The following is a 21,716-nucleotide window of genomic DNA, read 5'->3' on the forward strand; positions in this document are numbered from 1 at the left end:
AATGCCAAGCTTAACTTCCATGCCAGCTATGTTGCCTCAGGTGAGCTTAAAAATACAGCAGTGCTGACTCTGTCAACACCTATTCCCTCATAGGTGATAAGTTATTTAATTCTGAGGTACTTGATATTAGGGAAAAATGCACATATATGCAAAATTCTTCATTGTAAACGCTGCAGATTTATGTGGCTGCTCTGAAGAATTTCAGTACTTTGCTCCCATTTAAAAATAGCAACTAGCACTGGAATTGATGGTATATTTAAAATATCATTATCCCAAAGATTTGAAGCAACATTTCTACTTCTAGCCTATTTAAAAAAAAAGAATCTATCCTTCTTTTTCATTTCCTGGTTATTTATAATAGAAAGTAGATAAATATTTATGTGAAAAGCACTTGTGGGGGAAGGGTCTAATCTGATCTTGTCAGGTTGTGCATGCTTATCTCAGTTTTGTATGAGTCTTGACCAAATAGACCCTTTGGTCTTCCCGCAGCTATAATCTACTTCTGGTTAAAAGCCATCTCCATTCACATCCTACTCCTAATATTTAACTGAGGATCAGTTATAATGTGCTCATTCAGAAATGTTCCCTAAGTATACAGGAAAAAAGGAAATTTTATTTCTTGAGTATACTTTATGCAAAAAAAGGCTTGTAAATATGCAGATAGATACAGAGCCATAAAGAATTAAGGTACCACAATATGTGTGTATATGTGCATTAACACAAAATTTGAGAGAGAATGCTTTTAAACATGGAAATTATGAAAGTAGAGGCCCAGTTGGTTGGGAAAGCTTTGATTATGTGGGGCTCAGTGTAACTGAACAGATCAAGACTCATTAGCCCATTTGCCTTCCTGGAATTTACTGTGACAATCCAAAGAGAGAAAAGAGTAGATTAATTTAATTTTTCCCCCTCAAATTGAAAGTATTCCAGATTTTAGAAGCCTAGGTAGCTTTGCACACTGGCACGCAGCAGGCATCCAGTAGTGGAAAGTGACAAAGGAGAGTTCTCACTCCCAGCTGCTGGCTGCCTGCTGGCTACCAGCGGCTTTTTCAACCCTGTTTCCGTGGAAACTTAGGTTAGAATGGTGAAAATTAGGTAAAGGTAAGTTTTGTGGGTTTAAAGCACGCACTCTAATACTTTAAGAATCCTGAAGCAGAACTGGAAATTGGCAGATGAACTGTGAGCCTTAAAAGGCCACCTTTGGTTCTCATTGCTACAGAAACAGAGATCTGATCAGTACCACTACAGGGATTTGAATTATGAGTTTTTTAGCCCATATATTTACTATACTTCACACATGCAGTCCAGAAGGCAGCACATGTGCCTCCTCCTGGATTAAAAAAAAAACCTCTCTCATGTTACTGTCAGGTTCCCGTTGAGCATCCAAAATACAGCATTTTTTGTGCATACCTACTGTAGGCACAAATGAGTTTGTGTGGGTAGGTAAAAGCTCAGAAACCATAATGCTGAGCAAAATACAGAATTGATGATTTGCCAGGAGCATGAGCAGTGGTGCAACATGACTGGCATGTGTACTGTTAGAAGGATTGACCTAAGGGCCCCACATACAGCCATAAGCCAGTCTGCCTCGATTTTCCTGATCTAACACCAGGGCTGCTCTTGATCTTTAGCTTCAGCATAGTTGCATTTGTGAAGATCTGATCATTCTGCAGAGGCTAATGATAAATTTACACGCGAGACTTTCAAAATCAACTTTGCCATAAATTTTCAAAAGGTACAGGAAAATTTTAATTCTTGTAGGGAAATAACCATATAAACTAAAGGTAATTTCTATAAAATAAAACAGGAGTCATTCTGATCTCATTTAGGTTGCATGCCCGCTGGTGGGAGAGATGCAACTACAAGCTGTATATATTTATCCATGCTATCTTTAGCCATGTCCAAGTATGACTAGTAAGGGAAGCACAGCTAGGGTATGCGAAGCTCAATACTGGCTGCAACCTCCAAAACTATTTTGGTAGCTAGCTCTGGTCTACCATATCTCTGCCATTATCTGTTTAATGCTTCCACAAATTTGCATGAGCTGCAATCAGACATCTGCACTTGCGCCTGTAAAGCAGGGGATCAGAAACATTTCTGCTCAGAGGCAACGTTATTACATCATTAACACTGATGTCAGAAACAGCCTGATGCTGAATCAGAATCAACTACTTTGAATCCTAGTGATAATGGAAGTAGTGAATCAGAGTCGGAATGTATAAAAATACCACCAACTAGCTGTGCATGTTCTTGTAATCCAAACACAATTCCTGAGTGTGAAGTACAGAAAAATCCACTAATATTACAAAACAACTCTGAGAATGGTAAAGATGCGTATATATGTATCTAAACGTGTGTCTCTATACACAGTAAGAAGGTGAGGAATGCTAATTTTTTTCAGGGATTAATAAGGACGTGACTCTTGGACTTAGTGGTCAGATTTGAAAGAAATACAAAATGCATCATGAAGTAAGGGCTGATTGCATTTCCATTTAAAGAAAAGCATTGCTAGGAAACCCGGAAAAGTATTAGCAACAGAAACGTAAAAAACTCAGTCTTTATGAAGTTTTCTTTAAAAAAAAAAAAATGTGTAAAAATACCATATCGCAGAAAGTCTTTTAAATCACCAATATCATGTGGAGAACCAACATTAAAAAAATGCAAGCCTTGTTATATTTTGATCATGTTCCCTTTTTGCAGCTCTCCTAAACTAGTGAACATAAACCACTTTTCTCTAAAGGCACTTTTAGTCCCATAAAATAAGAAGTTTTACAGCTATGTTATGTCTTTCTTTTGAGGGAAGACACAATATTCCTAACAGCTGAATTTAGTTTGTAAATTTGAATAATGTGCTTTACTCTATACCTCTGTCCAAGACACACCTTCAATGACTTTTTTGTTTAAAAAAAACCACAACAAAACCAAACAATCCAACATATTCAAGCCCACTCTTGACATTATTTTCTGCTGGCTTATTTGACTCTTGCAGGTTTAGTTTCTTGCAATTGAAAACAGGCGATTCAGTTTCAGCAGAAAAGGTTCTGAAACACACAACAGGGTTTGGGAGCTGCTTTTGACTACAAGAACATTAAAAAAAATGAAATAGGATGAGAGGGAAAACCACTACTGCACTATACAGCTACTACTTAGGTCAAACTGATGGTGCCTGAAACTTAGTACTCGCTAATGGCTGCTTTATGGCCTGTATCAAAGGAATTTGACTAGTTTTCAGAGGAAAAGTACTCACCCCACAAACCTATTACTATAATTAGCAATTTTGTTGGCAGTCCTAGCAAAAAGGACAAGGACTGAATGAGCTGTGGAGAATGAGCTATCCTCTCACAGGCAGAGGTGGCTCTTCCAGGTCAGGGATAAAGCATACTATCAATATAGTCTGAGAGAACATGTACTGATGTTTAAGTTTCCAAGGCTGTCAACTGTACCTCATTATAAAGCAACAAAGTCATTAAAACCCCCATAGACAATACGAACAATAAAAGCATTTTTTCTTCCTCCTCTTCCACCCTCCCTCAAATGAATCTTTTAAATTGTCATTAGGTCAAGACAAAAAAGAATTGTTATGATAATAGAACAAAAAGGTCACCTAAGAAAACAGAGACTTTAAGTACTTCATGTATCCTCAAATATCCCCTTGTATTTAAAAAAAACCAACACAACAAAATAGCAAGAGTTGCAGGGATAGGTACTGCAGCCAAGGCTGCACTTGCCCTGTACAGAGATTCTAATTTATGGAAGATAGCCTGACAAATGCGGACACTCTATTTCTTACTCTAGTGAAGTATCTCAGCAATCTACAACAAAAGACCCAATTTTACCAGTCTTTTATTTCTCATGCAAAAATCCTCATTACTACTATTATTCAACTTCTGTTATTCAGTGTTTGTCTTCCCAGTGTGTCTATGCAAGTGATTTACTAGAGAAAAAACAGGTTAAGTCTCTGATTGTTAAAGCTTGAAACATTTCCAAGTCCCTCTGAGATGTTCTTGTGATGAATGGTATAGGCTAGAGCAGCTCTCAAGTTAGCCTAGAAGTAACTGTGCAGATAAAGACAAAAAATCAAAATTAGAAGAAAGGACAAAAGACACGAAAGCCTTAATTGCTTCAAAATGTATTAATAGTTTTACTAAAGATAAAAAAAAAATGTCCCACTTAGCAGATGAACAGCTACCAAGAACCCCTATCTACCCACCTTTTCTTTTCATATTTTAATTTAACCTTCAGTCTTTCAAAAGCATTTTCACCGGTAAGTATACAGGTTCAGGTAAAAGCTTCTGTCTGAGTGTTCATATGAGTTTTTCTATGACATTAACCAAGCAAGTTCATCAACACGTTAACAAAAGGCATCATCTGGATGTTTCTCCACACCTTGATTTTTGTTTGAGATCCCTTCATTTTGTATAAAGATCAAGAAGATGGATTTTAATTTGGTGGCAGAGGCAGTGTCTACACCTATCATTACAACTTGTCTCAGGACTCTCACAAGTTTGCCTACTGTCATCTCCCCATTTCTCTCATTATAGTCTCATTAGGTTGCTCTTGTTTCTCCACCTTCTTTCACTTTCTGCCTTTCTTACATTCACTGCTTCACTTTGCTTTGTATTCTTATATGTTACCTCATTCTCTAGAGTCCATACCTGGTTTGAAGGGACCAAGGTTAAATTTTCAGCCTCAGATATTTAACACTAACCATTCTCCCTTTCTTCTCACATTTCTAAGCACTTTGAACGTGATATTTACAATTGCTGATGGACATTTCCTTCCAACAATCTTGCAAGTTTTGGCAGGGTCCATGTCAGTTATCTACTCAGGTGATTTTTCCCAGCTAGGTGCAAAGTATGCACTTTATCCTCATGCTCCTGGATCTTTCTTCTCTCTTTAGACCAGTAAAATCTTACTATTCATTAGAATTCTTAATTTCACTATTTTTTATTTGGGTTTTTTTAATTGTCTCTTACTGTTTTTTTCAATGTGCTCTTCTAAAGATTATATTTAAACCTTTCCCACATTTGTGATAATTTCACAATATTCCTCCTCAACCTCTTCTTCCTCTGAATTTCACCTCTAGGTTCTCTCATCCATAAAACTTAAAGTCCACAACCCGCTTCTCTATTTCTCACTGTGTATCCAGACTCACGACTCAGTATTTTTCATGGCCTTAGTGAGAGTCCATCACCTCTGAAATACAACAAGGCATTGTTACGACTTTCTTTGATTCCTTTGGACATAACTTTAATTCTGGTCTGTAATCCAGATTTAGCTTAGACCTTCCTCTATATCTGGATACTTCAGCTCTGTTCAGATTTCTCTTATTCTCTCTGCATAGCATCTCTAAGAAGTTTCTTATCTACCCACTCAGCTTAAACTCTTGACCATGTCATCATTACTTACATATTAACAGTACAATATTGTTCTCTCTGCCCTTGGAAAATGCAGCCTTGCCCTATTAATATTTATTCAGTAGGCTGCTGCAAAGATTGTTTTTCTTGCCTACAACCCTGATCTTGTCACCTTTCTCATTGTACTACTCCAAGAAAGTTGCAAGTCTTCTTTTCCAAATGCTTCACAACAATTCACTTCCCTATTTTTTCTCCTTCATTCAATACTGAAAGGACAAGTCCCTTCTTTAATCAGCCCTAATGTCAGTCTGCATCTTCCACTTAACTTTTCAAGCAAATACCTTTGCAATTTTATTCCACTATGTTATCCATGAACATTGACCAACTTACCCAATTATCCTTGAAACTTTCTTTTAAAATAGTGCCTACAAAAACTGGCTAGGCTGCTCTTGTGCCTCCAACTCCATCTATCAAGCTGAATACAGTTATCCTTGTTATCCTTCCTTGCCAAATCTGTCTCCAGACCCAGACCACAGACTAATGCAAACTGCCTTTTTGCCTTTTGTTTATACAATGCCTAGTATAACAATTAATGAAGAAACCTCATCACATTAATGTGGTAATACAAAAGAAGAAAAAAAAAACGACTGAAATCAACGATAGGTCCCTTCTAATTTTGAGCTACTCTCTGATTCCATCTAGGTTTTCCTGTCTAAACCCTCCTTGCTAAAAGTGTGTGATAAAGTTATGTGCTTCCTTTATTCCTTATTCCGAGAACATGTTTTCTCTCTCTTGTTCCGTACAACACATTTTGCTAAAATTCAGATGGGAACATTACAGTTTTGTCTTCAAAAATAACAGCCTTAACACTTCAACATTTGCTGTGTATCAAAAGCTACTAAATTTTGGGAACATAATAATACACTGCATGTAAATAAAACTGTTGCAGAATAAAGTTCTCCGTTTTCTAGGCACACCACAGCTCAACATTCAGCAGAAGTGTGCCTATTTTTTTTTAAAGAAGGGAAAATATTTTGTATTAAAATGTTATTAAGCAAAAAAAACCTTCGCCTTTTCACATCCTTCCTCTACATCAACATATTCTAAGCCAGTCTTTATTTAGATTGACTACTGATTTTAGCAAGGTTCATGTAGTACATTGTGCACAAAATGGATGGTTTTCACCTTCAAATTCAGACTGAATTCATCAGTTCAAAATGCAAGACAGCATAAGCATATGTGGAACAACCACACTGGTAGCATCAGCGAATGAAAGCTTTGTAAAAGTTCGTTTTATGGAAAAAATATTAATGAAAATACATGCTCTATGGAAAATAGTCTGTCCACAAATACAGCGAGGATAATCAAGAGAACAAGAAGAAAAATCAAAGAATGTGAAGTGAACCAGGCAGATCCAGAAGGACTGAATAGGGGAGGGAAGTTAAAAGCAGTAGAGAAGATGTAACTCACAGGTCCATAAATTCTGAGGGTAGAAGGGACCATAATAAACATTCAAGATTTCAAACTTCTGTAATAAGCCAATATATATTAGGAAGTTAATACACATTTCAGAAAGATATCCAAAATTATTTAAACACATTCACTGCTTCAGAAACTACCAGTGCTCATAGAAAGATATTCTAATGTATTATCTTCTCTCTGTTAGATCTAATTTTTTTCTAAACTGAATTTGCCTAGCTTCAATTTCTATACTTTGTTAGATACTTGTAAGCCAGATTAAAGATTATTTATTATTATTATTATTATTACAGATTTTTTCCTCACATGAGATTTCAGATCAAAATCAATTCATTTCTTAACAATCATGTCATTTCTTCGACAAGTTAAGTAAACAGAGTTCTTTAACTCTCTTATTTCCAGACCCTGATACACTCTTCTGCCTCTTTCCTGAACCTATGCATTTCCAGTATCCTTGGTTAATGCTTGAATAGCTGAATAATAATTGAACATTAACAAAACAAGCAAAGATAATGCAGTAAGCATAATTTTCTCAAAATTTAAAGTTTGTCCCTACTTTACTAGGTCTGTGGCAAAGATTAGCTGAGAGCAACTGTGAAGGAGACTACTGGAAGTCTATAAATAATCTTTGATTCTAACAACACATAGGTGTTTTCACTGAAAGCCCTAGGAAGAAAGATACAGGTTTTCTCACATCAGTGTTCTCCACCTGTCCACTCCAAGAGAGTACAAGAGAAATAATTTTACCAAAAGCATGCTTTTTAAGCTAAGAGGAGTTCATAATAAAACAGCCAATGATTTGAGCAAGAATTATTTAAAATAATGCAACACTATACTTTTAGCCAGCATGTTCTCTGTTCTTCCAAACACATAGAAATTGCTGGACAAAGCTTGCTAACTTCTTAATTTTTTCTTTCTACATTTTTATCTAGTCACATAAAAAAGAGAGAAAAAAATACAATGCAATTTATAATAAATGTCAACATTATTAAGTCAACACAACCGGGTGAAATACACAAATATGAGAGGCTTGAAAGCTGGTGAAAGTCCCTTGGCATGGCCAAATGGTAAAGAAGGTTATTAGAAACAAGTAATTCCTCCAAAAGCTGAAGTCGCACCCAAATGAAGAAAGGATGACCAGCTGGGGTAGTTAAATATAATAATAAAATCAGAGAGGCCAAAAATTAGTGTACACTCTCTTTTGTTCTAAATCTGCCTGCCAGCTGATAATCAGTATATAGAATGAGCACTGGCAGAGGATAACACCATTTCAGAGAGGTGAGATTAATTCTTGGCATCAATGTTCACTATAGAAGAAATGAAAGACAATTTCACAACCAAGCCTGTTTTGATACGTCATCTGTAAAAGGATGTCTTACTTTATATACCCTGAGCTCTTCAGAGATGTCAACAAGTACTTCAGATCAGGGTGACTGAGGTAACACAGGCTGCTTCTGATTCCAAAAGGCAAAGACCCTCACCCACAACATTTAAGGGAAGTAGACAGCCACTGAAGAAGAGTCCTGGCATGGCTAAGTAATGGAACAAATGACAGGCAACAGGCTATTAGTAAATGGTCAGTTCTCACAAAAGAAGGAGGTACTCAGTGAAGCTCCTCTGGGACCTGTTCTATTCAACATGTTTACAAGAGGTGAGTACAGAGGTGGCAAAGTTTGCTGATGCTAAGAAGTTATTCAAGACAGTGAGGAAAAGAGCAGACTGAGAAAACTGCAGAAGGATGAAACTAAGTTACTGGACAATAAAATGGCAGAAGAAATTCAGTGTGTATAAATGCAAAGTGCACAACAGGAAAAATAATTCTGGCTTCATAGGGAAAATTAAGGTCTCTGAACTGACCGTCACCAGAAAGCTCTTGATGTGATAACACAGAATCATGGAACTATCAGCTCAGCGCTTCACTGCGGTCAGAAAAGCAAATCACAGTTAGGTGTTTTTAGAAGAAGAAAAGAAAGCATAATTAATCCCCTACATATATCTATCATTTGTGTACACTTTGAATGCAGCACTGCTCAGTCTCATCTGAAAAGGCGACGATTGAAACTGGAGAAGATACAGAGAAGGACAAGTATGATCAAAAATATGGAATGGTTTCCACCTCAGTTGAGTTTGGGGTTACGGGGCAAATTTAAAGTGGCTAATGGATAATTTTCAAACTGTGAAAAACCAAAAAATCAACAAACTCATACACCATATTAATAATTCACCTTACGACAGCAAGTCATTATTAGTAACTTGGTGGCATTACTGGACCTATTTCCAGTGGGCATAAACAAGAAATTCTAAGCATACTCATGGAAGCTAGAAATAAACATAGAATTGTATATCCATTGCTTAAATAAGCTGTTTACTAAATATCTATTGTTACATTATAGTACATAACATGACAAACTGCCAGTTTGGCTTACATTACTATACTTTTAAATAATAACCAGGAGTTGGCAGAAACTAGGTAAGTGCTCATTTACTGCACTTTGTATAAATCTAAATAAATAAATGTATGGCAGGTTGTCCTAATCCAACTTCTCTTGGCTGATATCGGATTCTTCCTTTTGCATCATACATTTTTTGGTATACTTTCCAATTTTAGACTGAAAAGCCTGGAACAATTACAAACTGACTCTCGTAATGATAATTCCTACTGCACATGCCAGGAAAAGAGTAACAGATCCCAAAGTGAGATGAAGGTGCAGTAAGAAGGGCCTCTTTTGAATTACCTTTTATATAGAAAAAATCTTGTACCTTTGCACTGGACACTGTGCCTTCTTCAGACTAAAGTAATGTTGCAGTAAGTAACTTAAACAAATCACTATATTCATCTACCTGCAAGCTCTGATCACCTAGTCACCTAGTGTCATTTTGCATGCCAGCGTTGCGTTCTTCCCTAGTTCTTCTTTTCCTGTGTGTTCTGGTTCCCATTATCATTCTATAATGAATAACTAAGGTTTTCTGTTGTATGAAAAGTGAATCAGGGTTATGGTAATATTTCAGATTTTATGTCAGCCTTTTAGTTTCTTCAAGGACTTGAGAAGTAATCAAATGACTTTACTACTGCCTTCTTCACATGCCAGTACTGAATCTGAAGGACTGATCCACCAAGTAGCATTTCTCAAATAACAAATTTTGACAGGAGAAATCAACTATTAATGTGTATAATATAGAGATATGCAAGAGGATCATTATTTTGGGTATTAGAGAATAACTTGAATGTTTTACACTGCTACAACAAATCTTCAAAAACCTTATGAACATAGAACTAAAAACCAAATTGTGTTCGTTATATTGAGCCTTATGTTTTGATACAGTACTTTATTTTGTAATTTAACTATTTTATTTATGCAAATGAGGCCCCAAATGTTATTGCACTTGGGAAGTTAAACACTTGACATTTTTACTCCTTAAAACGCAACTTTATGACGTTTAGATATGTTTATTAATTAGTGATTATTAACACTCAGTAAACAACATCATGTCTTGTAAAAACACAATCTTTCTTCACAGCGTGAGGCTGAAATCTATTATTCACTGATTCCATATGCTGAAATACACTCAAATGATCACAAATGACCTTAAGCATTAGATAAATGTAAATGAGGAAACGGTAGAAAACGTGCTTTTGATTGATATCTAAAAGACCAGGTTTGAAGTCTTGAAAAGGGATGAAATCTAAAGTCTCATACAAAGTAGACTGCAACTGGAAATCTACAAAATCTAAGCTTCTAGATGGACATACCACACAGCCTGAGTGTCTGAGATTGCTCACAAGAAGTGTTCAGCACATGGAACCTGGAAGACCATTCCTGTGGCCTGCGTGGCCTTTGTCTTCTCAGAAGGCACTTATTAGGATGCAAGGATAGATCTCTAGGCTATATGCACATACACCCTAATGATGGCAGAATTTTTCTAACCCTAAGTGCTCACTGCAAGGAATTTCTCTACACAGAACGGTTACATAAGCATAGGGATAAATGATGTGAACCACAGCCATTAAAATTGTATGGGTTTAACTCTCTGTGTTAATAAGCTTGTTCTGCCATTAATAGCTTGCTTTTCTTGGTATTTTTTCAGCTTTACTTTTTCACTTTGAGGACTAAGAGCCCTTCTGGAATATGCCTCAGTGAAATATATAGTTAAACATCTAACTTCAGAGGCATCTGTTCCAGGGTGGGTCAGTAAGCACTCTAGAGGCAATCTGAAACCAAATTCTCTCAACCTGTAAAATGCTCACCCTCCAGAGCATGCCTTCAGGGGTAACTCAGAGACAATAGAGTTGGTGTGCTTTGAGAAAAATGATGAGTGCACCCTGCACCATAGGACATAGTCAATGAGAATAGATGTTGTGGTTTGAGCTAAATTAGAGTCAGTTTTCTGACTCCTAACTCAGTTGCTCTAAGTAACTTCATTTTCTGAAAGCTAACTGCATGTTTTTGAGACAGTGCTCCTTGCTAGAAGTGATAACACAGGGTATTGGACTGCAAAAAGGTCAACACTTATACTTACCCCTAGAGTAAGCAAGGCTGTGCTTAAGCTGGTGGAAAAGGAGGGGTGGAGAGGACAGGTGACCCTAAACTGATCAACAGAGTATTCCATCCCATATACATCATACTTGGTATAAAGTATGCATATAAAAGAGCATGAGGGTCTCACCCCTCTTCTGTAATGGCCAATGTTCAGTGAGGTCCTCGTATGTTTAATTGCTCCTGATCCTGGATCCGTACATTCCTGAATGCAGTTCCTGAGTCCAGCTCCCTGCTAGCTGTGGACCCATTTCCTCGTGTATGCTCTGTAGTATTCGTGGCGACATATAGTCATCCATGGATGATCATCAACATCCATGGATGCTCTGACATCTGCCTCAGGGGAAAATGGTATTTGAACTTGAATTCCCAGAGCTATTTAAAATAAAACTTGTCAGTGATTTAGGCACATTCATTTCAAGCCTTATATTCAGTACAACAGGTAATGTTGACTCTCAAGCAGCCACATTTCCAACCATGCAATGACCCACAGCTTGAAGAGACATACTGTGTTAAAAAAAAGGAAGAGGAGGTTCTGACACCAGGATTAATCATACCGTATTTTTTTAAGGCTGAAAAGCAATTCATTTTTTTTTTAATACTTCCAATTTTTGGTATAGCATCACTTAAACCATGACACGTCTACTTACACTGAATATAGATCTGTGTCAGCATCAGTAATACAGTTTGCACTTTCACACTTTTGCACACATTTCACATTTACATTAAATATACAGTTATATGATAAAATCCGTAAAACAGTTTAGTAGAATCTTACCAGCTTGACACTTTCTGAGCCTTAAATACTCCTGCATTTTGGTTTCTTGTGATGATATCGCTTACATCTGTAGCATATTTGTTAAGAATTATCTACAAAACTAGAGCAGTCATAAAATAATAAACCCTCCTTTTTTCCATTGTCAATACCTTCATGACATCTTTTATCTATTTGTTCTTCTTAAATCTGTGCTGAGTCAATCCTTTTTTCAGAAGCATAAATTTTACTTTATTACTCCAGTACATCAGCCGCATATCTATGAAGCAACTTACTATTGTTGCCTAACTCTAGTTATGGTTTCATCTAAGGAATTGCTAGCCCTGTAGCTACAGAGTGAACTGAAAAAGACTTCCATACCTTATATATATTTAAAGGCAGCTATTGTTTGCAAATATAAGAATTATAACCTTGGTGAACAAAAAATCTTTTACTACAGTCACTTAATGTCCAGTTGAGTTTGTGCTCCTTTTGACTGTATTACTAGATCACATAATGAGATTTTGGAGGCTTATGGGTTTTGAGTACCTGCCCTGCCACAAAACACATACTGTTGTTCCTGGCACTGGGTGAAACCCAACACACAATGGGAGCACCTTAACCTATAGGCAAGGGAATTTCTAGTCAACTTGCTTTTGTGAGAATGGTTTGGGACCACCATACAAAGCAACAAACACCTTTTCTTCCCCATGGGAATGGCAACAGTGTCTCAGCCTTATGTCTCAATGGCTTAGCCTCATGTCTCATCTTCTTTCAGTCTGGAATATCAGATCACAAATTCAGGCAGCCATTCAGGCAGGCCAAAGCAAGTGCTGTCAATGAAAAGTTCAAGGGAAGCTGTGCCCAGTCATCTATGCCTAGAAAGAAAACCTTCATAATCAGTCATTTGTGGTCAGTGAAAAGCCATTGGATGGAAAAGGTGCAGCAAGTACATAAATACGGGACAATACTGGATGTCACTCAGTGTGAATCCATACATATTTGAATGATTCATTCTCAAATACAAAAAAATTATCTTAAACGGATATTTTTGGCAAAGATGTCAATGATCACTCTTTAGTATTTAAAGAACAGGAAATCTGATGCTAATTAGAAGGATATTTCTAGGAGTAAAAAAATGTTGAATTCTTTGCTAGTGCCCTTACAAGAAAATTGAATGCTATGTCAGGCTCATTTAGTATATCACTAATGTATCTTCTTATTTGCTCTGATGAAATCACATAATTGACCTTCCTAAAACAGTTGGCTATTTAAGAAAAGTTATTTTAGGAAAGACACTATCCAAACAATGTAAAAGAAAAGACAGTTGATATTTTGAGAAGCCAAAATCTAATAATAGAATGACAGAAGACTGGTTCAAACAAATCTCAGTAGTTTGGACATGTCTTCTAACCTTATCCACAATATGCAATGAAAAGTAGTAATGAATGGTCTATACCTGTGAAGCAAAAGGAAGGCATAAATAATTCCACAAAGCATGCCTTTATTAAAGTACAGGCAGAAGTAACATTGTTGATAAATTAAATACATTGCACTTTAATTTTATAACTAAGCAAAACTATTAATAATTGTTGTCAACATGTTAACACTAGCTTTTTTAAATAATTTATGACACAACGTCTTCAGGCATTCAGGCTGAACATGACCTTTCTAACCTAAATTTCCCAGGACTATTGAAAGATCCATACACTACATTTTAATGGCCATTATAGTGCTCTGCAACAATGTTTTGTATTATTGACGCTTTAAGACAGTAGTTCAAGTCACTAGTGGTGTGAAACAGAGCTAAGGCAGAAGGTACACAGACTCTCTGAAAGAGGAGACAATTTTTGCTAAAAAAATGAACCTTATCCTTGGATTTGGGCATGTTGAACTGAGTATAGATGCTTCCAGTATTCTGGGGAAATAGAATTTGATGTTCATGACTGACACTGTCATAGATATCACCCAAGTGGCAAAACTTGTATCTGAATGCATATCACCCAAAATTACAAAAGGAGACTAATCTGATAACTTTGCCTAACTATATCTTAATTATTCGCATGAAATAGCCCTATTTTTATTTTTATTTGTTTACTTAAAATATCCTGGAAGAAATTAGATAAAACACACTAAACCAACAACAAAGTTTGGAAGGAAGCTGCAAAGGCAATATTATGTCTTTTATTTTATTGATTTTGAAATATAAATGATCTGTTAATCAATTAAAACCTGCCCTTGACAAGCAAAAGGACTGAGCCAGAGTGAAGTCTTTTAAATGGACTAGTAACTCAAATCATAATATCCTTTAATAAACCTCCATAAACTTCATGCATAAGACAATTGATTAATATAAAAAATAGCAACATCTTTCATAGTGAAATGGCTAAAATCACAACAATATTAGAAATTAATATAGTAGAAAATTGTTTTAATCCATAAAATTTCAATAACGTATCCTAATACAGATATTGAAAACACATAGTGAGTACCTCATGTGGCAGTACGAAAAGGAGAATAACATGACGAATGTAAAAAAATTAAAAGAAAAATCAAATCCTCAAAAGCTTGAGACTTCACAAAGCAAAGCTGTTAGTTATGCTCACTGAATAGCAATAACAACAACAAAACCAACAATAATTATGATGATGACGATAATAATACAAAGGCAGATTCGGAGATGCAATGCACTATTGCCAGGTCGATTTTCAATTACATTTCACTGATGTATTCATTTGTTTCTTAATGTGCTCATCTTGCCCATTAAGAATAATTAGCAGGCTTGCTTGGCGATTTCCTGGCTTCTGACAGTGATTTTTTTTCTTTTTTTTGACAACCACTTTTACTTTTTGGAAAGTAATTTTTGGATATTATAGTATGACTGGCATGTAATTTAAGCTTCCTAAGAAATATAAAGGGAAGATGTAAACAGTAATTTTTGAACAAGATTATTTTAATCTATAATACCTACATAAAAAAGCTTAATACTAGGCATTAACTACTCCTGAAAAGCAGAATCTAGACAAGAAAACAGTATTTTATCCCAAATTAATTTAATTTTGTATGCTAAACAATTAAAAAATACCAACAGCTGAAATAAAAATTAGCAAAAATACATAATTCGTAGTCTGTGGCACTTGGTTCCAAATATATTCAAAATTCTTACCGATGTCAGTGAGTCTGGTGGGGCTGAAACAGATCTAAATTTAGCTTAAATTTCTTTTATACCTAGTCACTATACAAAAGGATGCAAAAGAAAATTACCGTAAGACAGATCATAAAATTACTACTGAAGTCCATAAAACATGTGAAATGCATCATAAATTTTATTATGTGCACTTTTAAGAATACATTCCAACTACACTGTAAAGTTCTTAGTCTGCTGCACTTTGGCACCCTGCTAATATTAAGCCCATTGTAAAATCCAACACAATAAAAGCACTTTGAATGCTGAACCTCCAGAGCACCAAATGTTAAAAAAGAAAAATAAATTCCTGTTAGAGCTTTCCACCAATTGCTTCTCTGAAAGGGATTCACTGAGTGAATACAGATGAAGACTTCTTGCAAGACTTTTGGAAATAAAAGATATTTCTAAAACATATTGTTTTAGAAAAATAAGGTGTGCTAATTAGATGACATTAACAGTATCGTTTTCAGGAATAAAGGCACTTTACTTTGTTTAATTCTAAAGAGTGAGTGCATACTTTTAACACTCACCCATTTTCCTTGCTATAGAAGACTTCTAAATTTCAAAAAACTTCAGGTATGTTTATGGAGTCAGCTATGCAAGATATTTGCTGACTTGATGATTACTGAGGTCACCTGAAGCTTTCTGTGTGTAAAATGACCTTTTGTTAAATACCTATGCTTATATAAAATATCAATTTGTTTTGTTAGGCTAGTTTTGAAACACATTTTCTACCACATTTTTTATCTTCATAACGACATAGAAGAAAGCTTGGAAGAGGTGATGCTTATCAAAATACAGAGAATAATGAATATCTCCTCCTAAAGACACGAGTACGGCAAACTAAAATTTAACAAAATAACAATCTCCAGAACACAACCGAGAATTTTCATTTTCAAGAAAAACGAGACTTTATAAGGCTTCCATCAAGTTTTAAAAGATATGATCTATGACTGGACATTTTTTCCATGAAATTGTTAATGTTGTAAGCAATTACAGCTACCTCAGTTACCTCTAAGAAAGTGTTTTTAAAGGTAGTAGCTAACATTATTGCTCTGCAATATTTCCTGTATCAGTCATCAGCAACTGCAATTTTTTTGAACCACAAATGATTTTAACTTATTTTTTTCTCCTAAGTATTCATTATGTTAGCTCTCAAAAAGATACAAAACTCAAATCTAAATAATTCTGATGATGCAGTGGCCAAAATCTGAAAAACTAGCTGCCTTAAAATGCAAATGGAAAGATTACCAGGAAACAAAAGCAAACAGATATCTTCCTTTTTTCCCTCTCAGTTTCCAAAGGCTATTAGTATTCATTCTATATATCTGTTCTTGTTCTGTGCTGATATTCAATGTGGCCACAAATTATGCTCACTCATTCTCTCGCTTTGCCAAAGTACAGTTCAATTTTATGAACTATCTGTTCGTATTAAAGGGGCATAATAGCAATTTATTCTAATAAAAAATATAATAAAATACTTTCTACAAGGGACAGAGGAGTTTTCCAATCTTGCATCAAGAGAAATAACGATAAACTGATAATTGATTAAGCACACTATATGGATAATTTGTAGGCAGCTGTAAGTTAGCAACAACAATGAAACCATGCATTTCAATATGCACTGGAAAAGCTGTGACAATATACAAATATTAGGTATGTTTGAATAGGGTAGTATCAGAAAGTTTAAAAAGTAAAAAAGCCCTAGTTCTGCAAAACGAATATGCAAAGGGGAGCTAATGATTCAATTCACTGCTACACCTCCTGTAACGTGCAGCATACACACAGGGAATCTTTCAGCACTCAACTATAAGAGAAGTATTTACTACTGCACTTGTTCTACACCAACATGTAAATTTTTAATTAAAGAAGAAAATGTGGCATTTATTGAGGGGGAAGTTATAGCTCTACTCAGGATATTCTACATCTATTTTTTAATTACTTATGTGGGGACTTTTTCTTGATATACCCCATGCTGTCTGTCTTTATATCGATTGTTACTCAGCCAGTAAAAAGGAACGAGCACAACAAACCAGTTTTCTATCTGAATAAGGATACTTTTGATGGCCTTTTCATTTCCATCAGTTAACAGAACTTCTTTGACATCTGCAGAAATAGCAACCTGAAAAAAAGAGCACAGCAAACAATGAGCAAATATGCTTGTCTGTGTGGAAGTGAAGACAGGAGTGACAAGCCTTCAGTATCATGCTTCCTCACCTATTTCTCTGTAACAATCTTCAATCTTTTTTCATTTTATGTCTGCATTATTTTAATCATTCAATCAAATCAGTCAATACTTTTATCATTCCATTTGCGGGAGCCTCTATCTTGCTATCATTCTGTTCCGTAATTGCATTGTGACAGCGGATGATGGTATTCTGAGAGGCTTTCATTTGCGGGCTTCTGTTTATCTAGTAGAGCCATCATACAAGGCTGTCACTCTGCCTTTCAGCTTGCTTCTGTCTGACTGCCTGATGCCCTTCATATAACTTTGCATTGCAGGCAGATGGCTTTGTAAGGGTAATTTTTTTGTGAGCTTTGACATGCTCGCACATTGGGCTGTAACCTCGACACATTGTATAAGAGCGACAGGTTTGTCAAATGCCAATCAGTGTAACAATATGCTTTTATTTGTAGAGACATAAAAACTTGTCTAATGCACTGCACTGCTACATAATATCTCCTGAATACATGACTCAGAACCCAGAGAATGGTGAACGACTCTCCTGAATGGCCAATCTAATTCAAAAGAATCTAATTACCGAGAGCTCTGGATCATGTTTGTTGGTGTAATAATGCAGGCAAAACATTAGCAGCTATATCATGGTGCTCCAACTGTGATTCGCCAGGCTATTCCTGTATCTTAGCAAATGGGACTACAATCTGAAAAAAAAAAAAATCTTCGGCTATGGCAATGAAAGACAGACTGTACGTGGCCTGGAATGTCACAACAAGAGATATTGACTACACGGAGGTAAAATGTTTCTGCTCATCGAGGCAACCATAAAATCAATATGATACGAAAGCAAGTCAATCTAGAAGGTCTCTCAAGACTCTGCAGCTTGACCGCAGCTGAGGCTGTTGACAGTTCTCTGACCCAGCAGTTGGAGGCACTGGAACATTTTTCCTTTTGTTTCTTACTCTGAATGGGATTGGAATTGAGAAAAGACCTACCATGAGCCCAGCCAAGCATGTCATGCCACCCCCTAGCTCACACACAGCAAGGTCCCTGAAAGAGAGAAAGGAAATGGTAGAACCCATACAAATTAGATGAAAATGGTCAGAGAGACATATATGTTACAAGAACAAATTGCCATCTGCAGTAAGAACTGAGCTACCAGGAAGTTGTAGAGACATGACTAGGCTACCTCATGTCGGTTTGCGTTTTAAAAATAATTATGAAACAGAAAAGTCACAAAGCAGGCAAACCAGTGGGGGTTCCCTCATTAGTGTTCAGTGCAACATTACCACCGCTGAGCTGAAAAATCTGAGAAGGTTCCCTTTTTTCCCTTGTCAATGGCTCTGTCTTTTAGAACTAAACTAGCTAGAGTAGCGAAAGATAATTGTTAGGAAAGGATAACAATGTTAATCCACATTCATTCTTGCAAAAACAGTTAGAGAAGTAAATGGGGAAATTAATATTATTTATGTATCTCTCCACGTAGTTATATCTAAAAGCCTTTTGATATTAAAAGGAGGGGAGTTTTAAAACAAGCTATATACCACAAAACAATTACACATGAAGAAATCTGATCCTTCAATTAGCACTTAAAACTGCAAGTGACCTACAAACAATGCTGTTATGAACAACGATGGGAACAGCTAAGCTAGAGAAAACCAAACGAAGTTAGTGTCAAGAGTCTAAACTGAGCCCAAGTGGAGGGTTGAATGTATGGTCTAAAAGGCTGCTTTTAACTTAGACCACACTGTGCTGTTTTTAAGACATGCATGTGAAAATAATTTGGGGCAGAGAGCGTGCCGGATGGAAGCTTGCAGGGGGAGCCATAAGGAATGTCCTCCAGAGCCACAGCCTGCCCCAGGAGGGGAGGAGGGAGGAATGCTGACCCCGCGCTGAAACTGCGTGAAGTGGCGTCTAGGGCAAGGCAGAGCATCAGTTTGGGAACATGCTGCTTTATAGCTAAATCTGCGGCAACTGTTACAGCTGGCAGAAACGTTTCCATTCAGACATTTTTGACAGGCAGAAAATGGAATTCCACCTAAAGAGATTCTTTTTTTTTTTTTTACACCTTTTCCTCTCCCCTAAAACACCAACATTTGGAAATCTATTTTTATGTGAATTACATCCCTACTCACTTGACACTGATATTTAGAAAGAACATTTAAGAAACAATATCAGTATACAGATACTGATATTTTGTTCAGTGAAGGCACTGGACTAGGCTGTATGGCTGTATACTAATGCTCACTGTCTGGATGGGATAGATTTAATTCTCTTAGACTCCACAAATTTTATTTGCAAAAAGTCTAGTTGTTCTATTTAATGAGACAATGATGGACATTTGAGACAAAAGATGGACATAGTTCAGAGGAACAAGCTTACATAAACTCAATGAGAATATAAAACAGATGCAGGAAATTTGCAGGTCATGGTTTAAATAGAATGATTATGGGTTTTTCCTCACATAAGTTTTTATCTTTCTAAACTATATATGTTATAGATATTAAAGATATATACATTTGGTTATATAGATAAGATTTACAAGGCACCTGATCCTTTATAAAAGTCATGTCTATAGAAATAAACACAGAAAGTATACAGTGTGAGGCTTTTAATGCGTTTTGAACTAAGTTTGTATGAACACTATATACATGCATATGCTTACACACATATAGACATACACATTTATGCAATAAGTAATTAATTTCATTGCAAAATTCTTTTATTATCAAATTTAAAAAATCATATCTGTCTCTCAAGAAATACTTAGTGACATTTATCAATGAAAACTGAACTAAAAAACGCTACTCTAAACAAAACATTGAGAGAACATAATCCTGAGAAATCAGGATGTGAAACTGCCCCTTTCCTACATGGAAGTCTGAATGATAGCTGCCTCGAACTATCCAGCCTTGCATACCCAGACTAGGGAAATAACCTCTTAGCAGGGAACAGAGGGAGGTCTGCTGTGCAGAGCCTCCAAGAACAGGCACGGCATACGAGCCACAGCATAGGGCTGGATGGCAAAGTGATGCAGGGACAGCAGCAAATGTCACACTATGCCCAGCTAAACTTGGAAGATGGGGAAGCAGCTACCAGATCAGGTGTGTTAGCCTTCTCCTCTAATGCAGTGGGCTTCATTCAGATGGTGGCTAGACCAGAAATGAGGGTATGTTTTGATGCTAGGTCTTTTATTTCACATAGGAGTCCGAGAACGCTGCAGGAACCACCTCACAGCTGATAATGCTTTCAGCTTTGGTACAAGAAGTAGGAGCTTGCAGCTTGGTCCTCCCTATTTTACCAACACCATTTGTATAGATACTGAGGAATTTTGTATATTCCAAACTAGTTTATTTAGTATTACCCTTGCACCCTCACTCAGAAAACAATTTCTGCCTACAAATGCATTGTTATACTGGCCTTTCCTGCACCCCATTAATCCTCCGGACAATGAAACTTCAACAATTTCCAAGTGCAAGACTCTGTTACAGAAGGGAAAAGTGAGAGGATGCAGGATGGATTTTATTTTAAGGTGTTCCTGTTGGAGCCTTAATAATTGTCTTCTACAAGTTTAGAAAATGTGAAAAACAAAACCAAAAAGTGCAGGATGACTCGAAATTGTATCAAAGCACCTAAATACAGGTGCAAATTCTTCCATTGCTATATGCAGTGATAATTATGTATTTCATCAGGTAATATTTTGCTTGCTTTTGCAATGTTTTTGCAGATGTTAGTTTAAAGAACGTCTTTTATTTTTCCTGACCTTCACAATCAGTACTGATCGATTGGAGCTTCACTTTTGTTTCCCAAAAATCAAAGTGAAATAAAATGCCTTGAGTGGAAATCAAAAGTCTTTGACATGTAGCAGAAAGCTTGCTGTGCAATATTAGTACCCAAAGGCAGCTCAGAATTCTTTGTTAAGAGCAACATGCTTTTACCTTGAACATTTTAAATTTAATCTGAAGACTTAAATCATAGCAATCTTTACCATGCAGATACAATAAAACTAACAGATGGGAAAATATCTTTTTATGTTTACTCTGTACCTGAACATTTCATTGTGCTTTAGGCAGTAGTAAGCCAGCACTTCTTCAGATGGCCAGAGACCTATAAAACAAAGATATTCGCTGTCTTAGAACAGTTATTTTTTTAGTCTAAAATAATATTTGAATAGTTATTACCATTTGCAGACCTCTACTAACTATTTCATTTTCTAAATTTGCCA

The 21,716-nt window shown here is 36.2% G+C and overlaps 1 protein-coding gene across 1 annotated transcript in view; it reads right to left on the reverse strand.

Moving 5' to 3' along the window:
* Nucleotides 1-21,716, reverse strand: part of CAMKMT (calmodulin-lysine N-methyltransferase) — a 222,302-nt gene that overhangs the window by 22,908 nt on the left and 177,678 nt on the right. The window contains exons 4-7 of the mRNA XM_069852646.1: nucleotides 21,538-21,598; nucleotides 18,487-18,541; nucleotides 17,371-17,434; nucleotides 12,150-12,216 (exon numbers count right to left, since the gene is read on the reverse strand). Coding sequence (XP_069708747.1) covers nucleotides 12,150-12,216; nucleotides 17,371-17,434; nucleotides 18,487-18,541; nucleotides 21,538-21,598 — 247 coding nt within the window. The remainder of the gene's footprint in view (nucleotides 1-12,149; nucleotides 12,217-17,370; nucleotides 17,435-18,486; nucleotides 18,542-21,537; nucleotides 21,599-21,716) is intronic.

This window comes from Phaenicophaeus curvirostris, chromosome 2, assembly GCF_032191515.1.
Source record: "Phaenicophaeus curvirostris isolate KB17595 chromosome 2, BPBGC_Pcur_1.0, whole genome shotgun sequence".
NCBI lineage: Eukaryota > Metazoa > Chordata > Aves > Cuculiformes > Cuculidae > Phaenicophaeus > Phaenicophaeus curvirostris.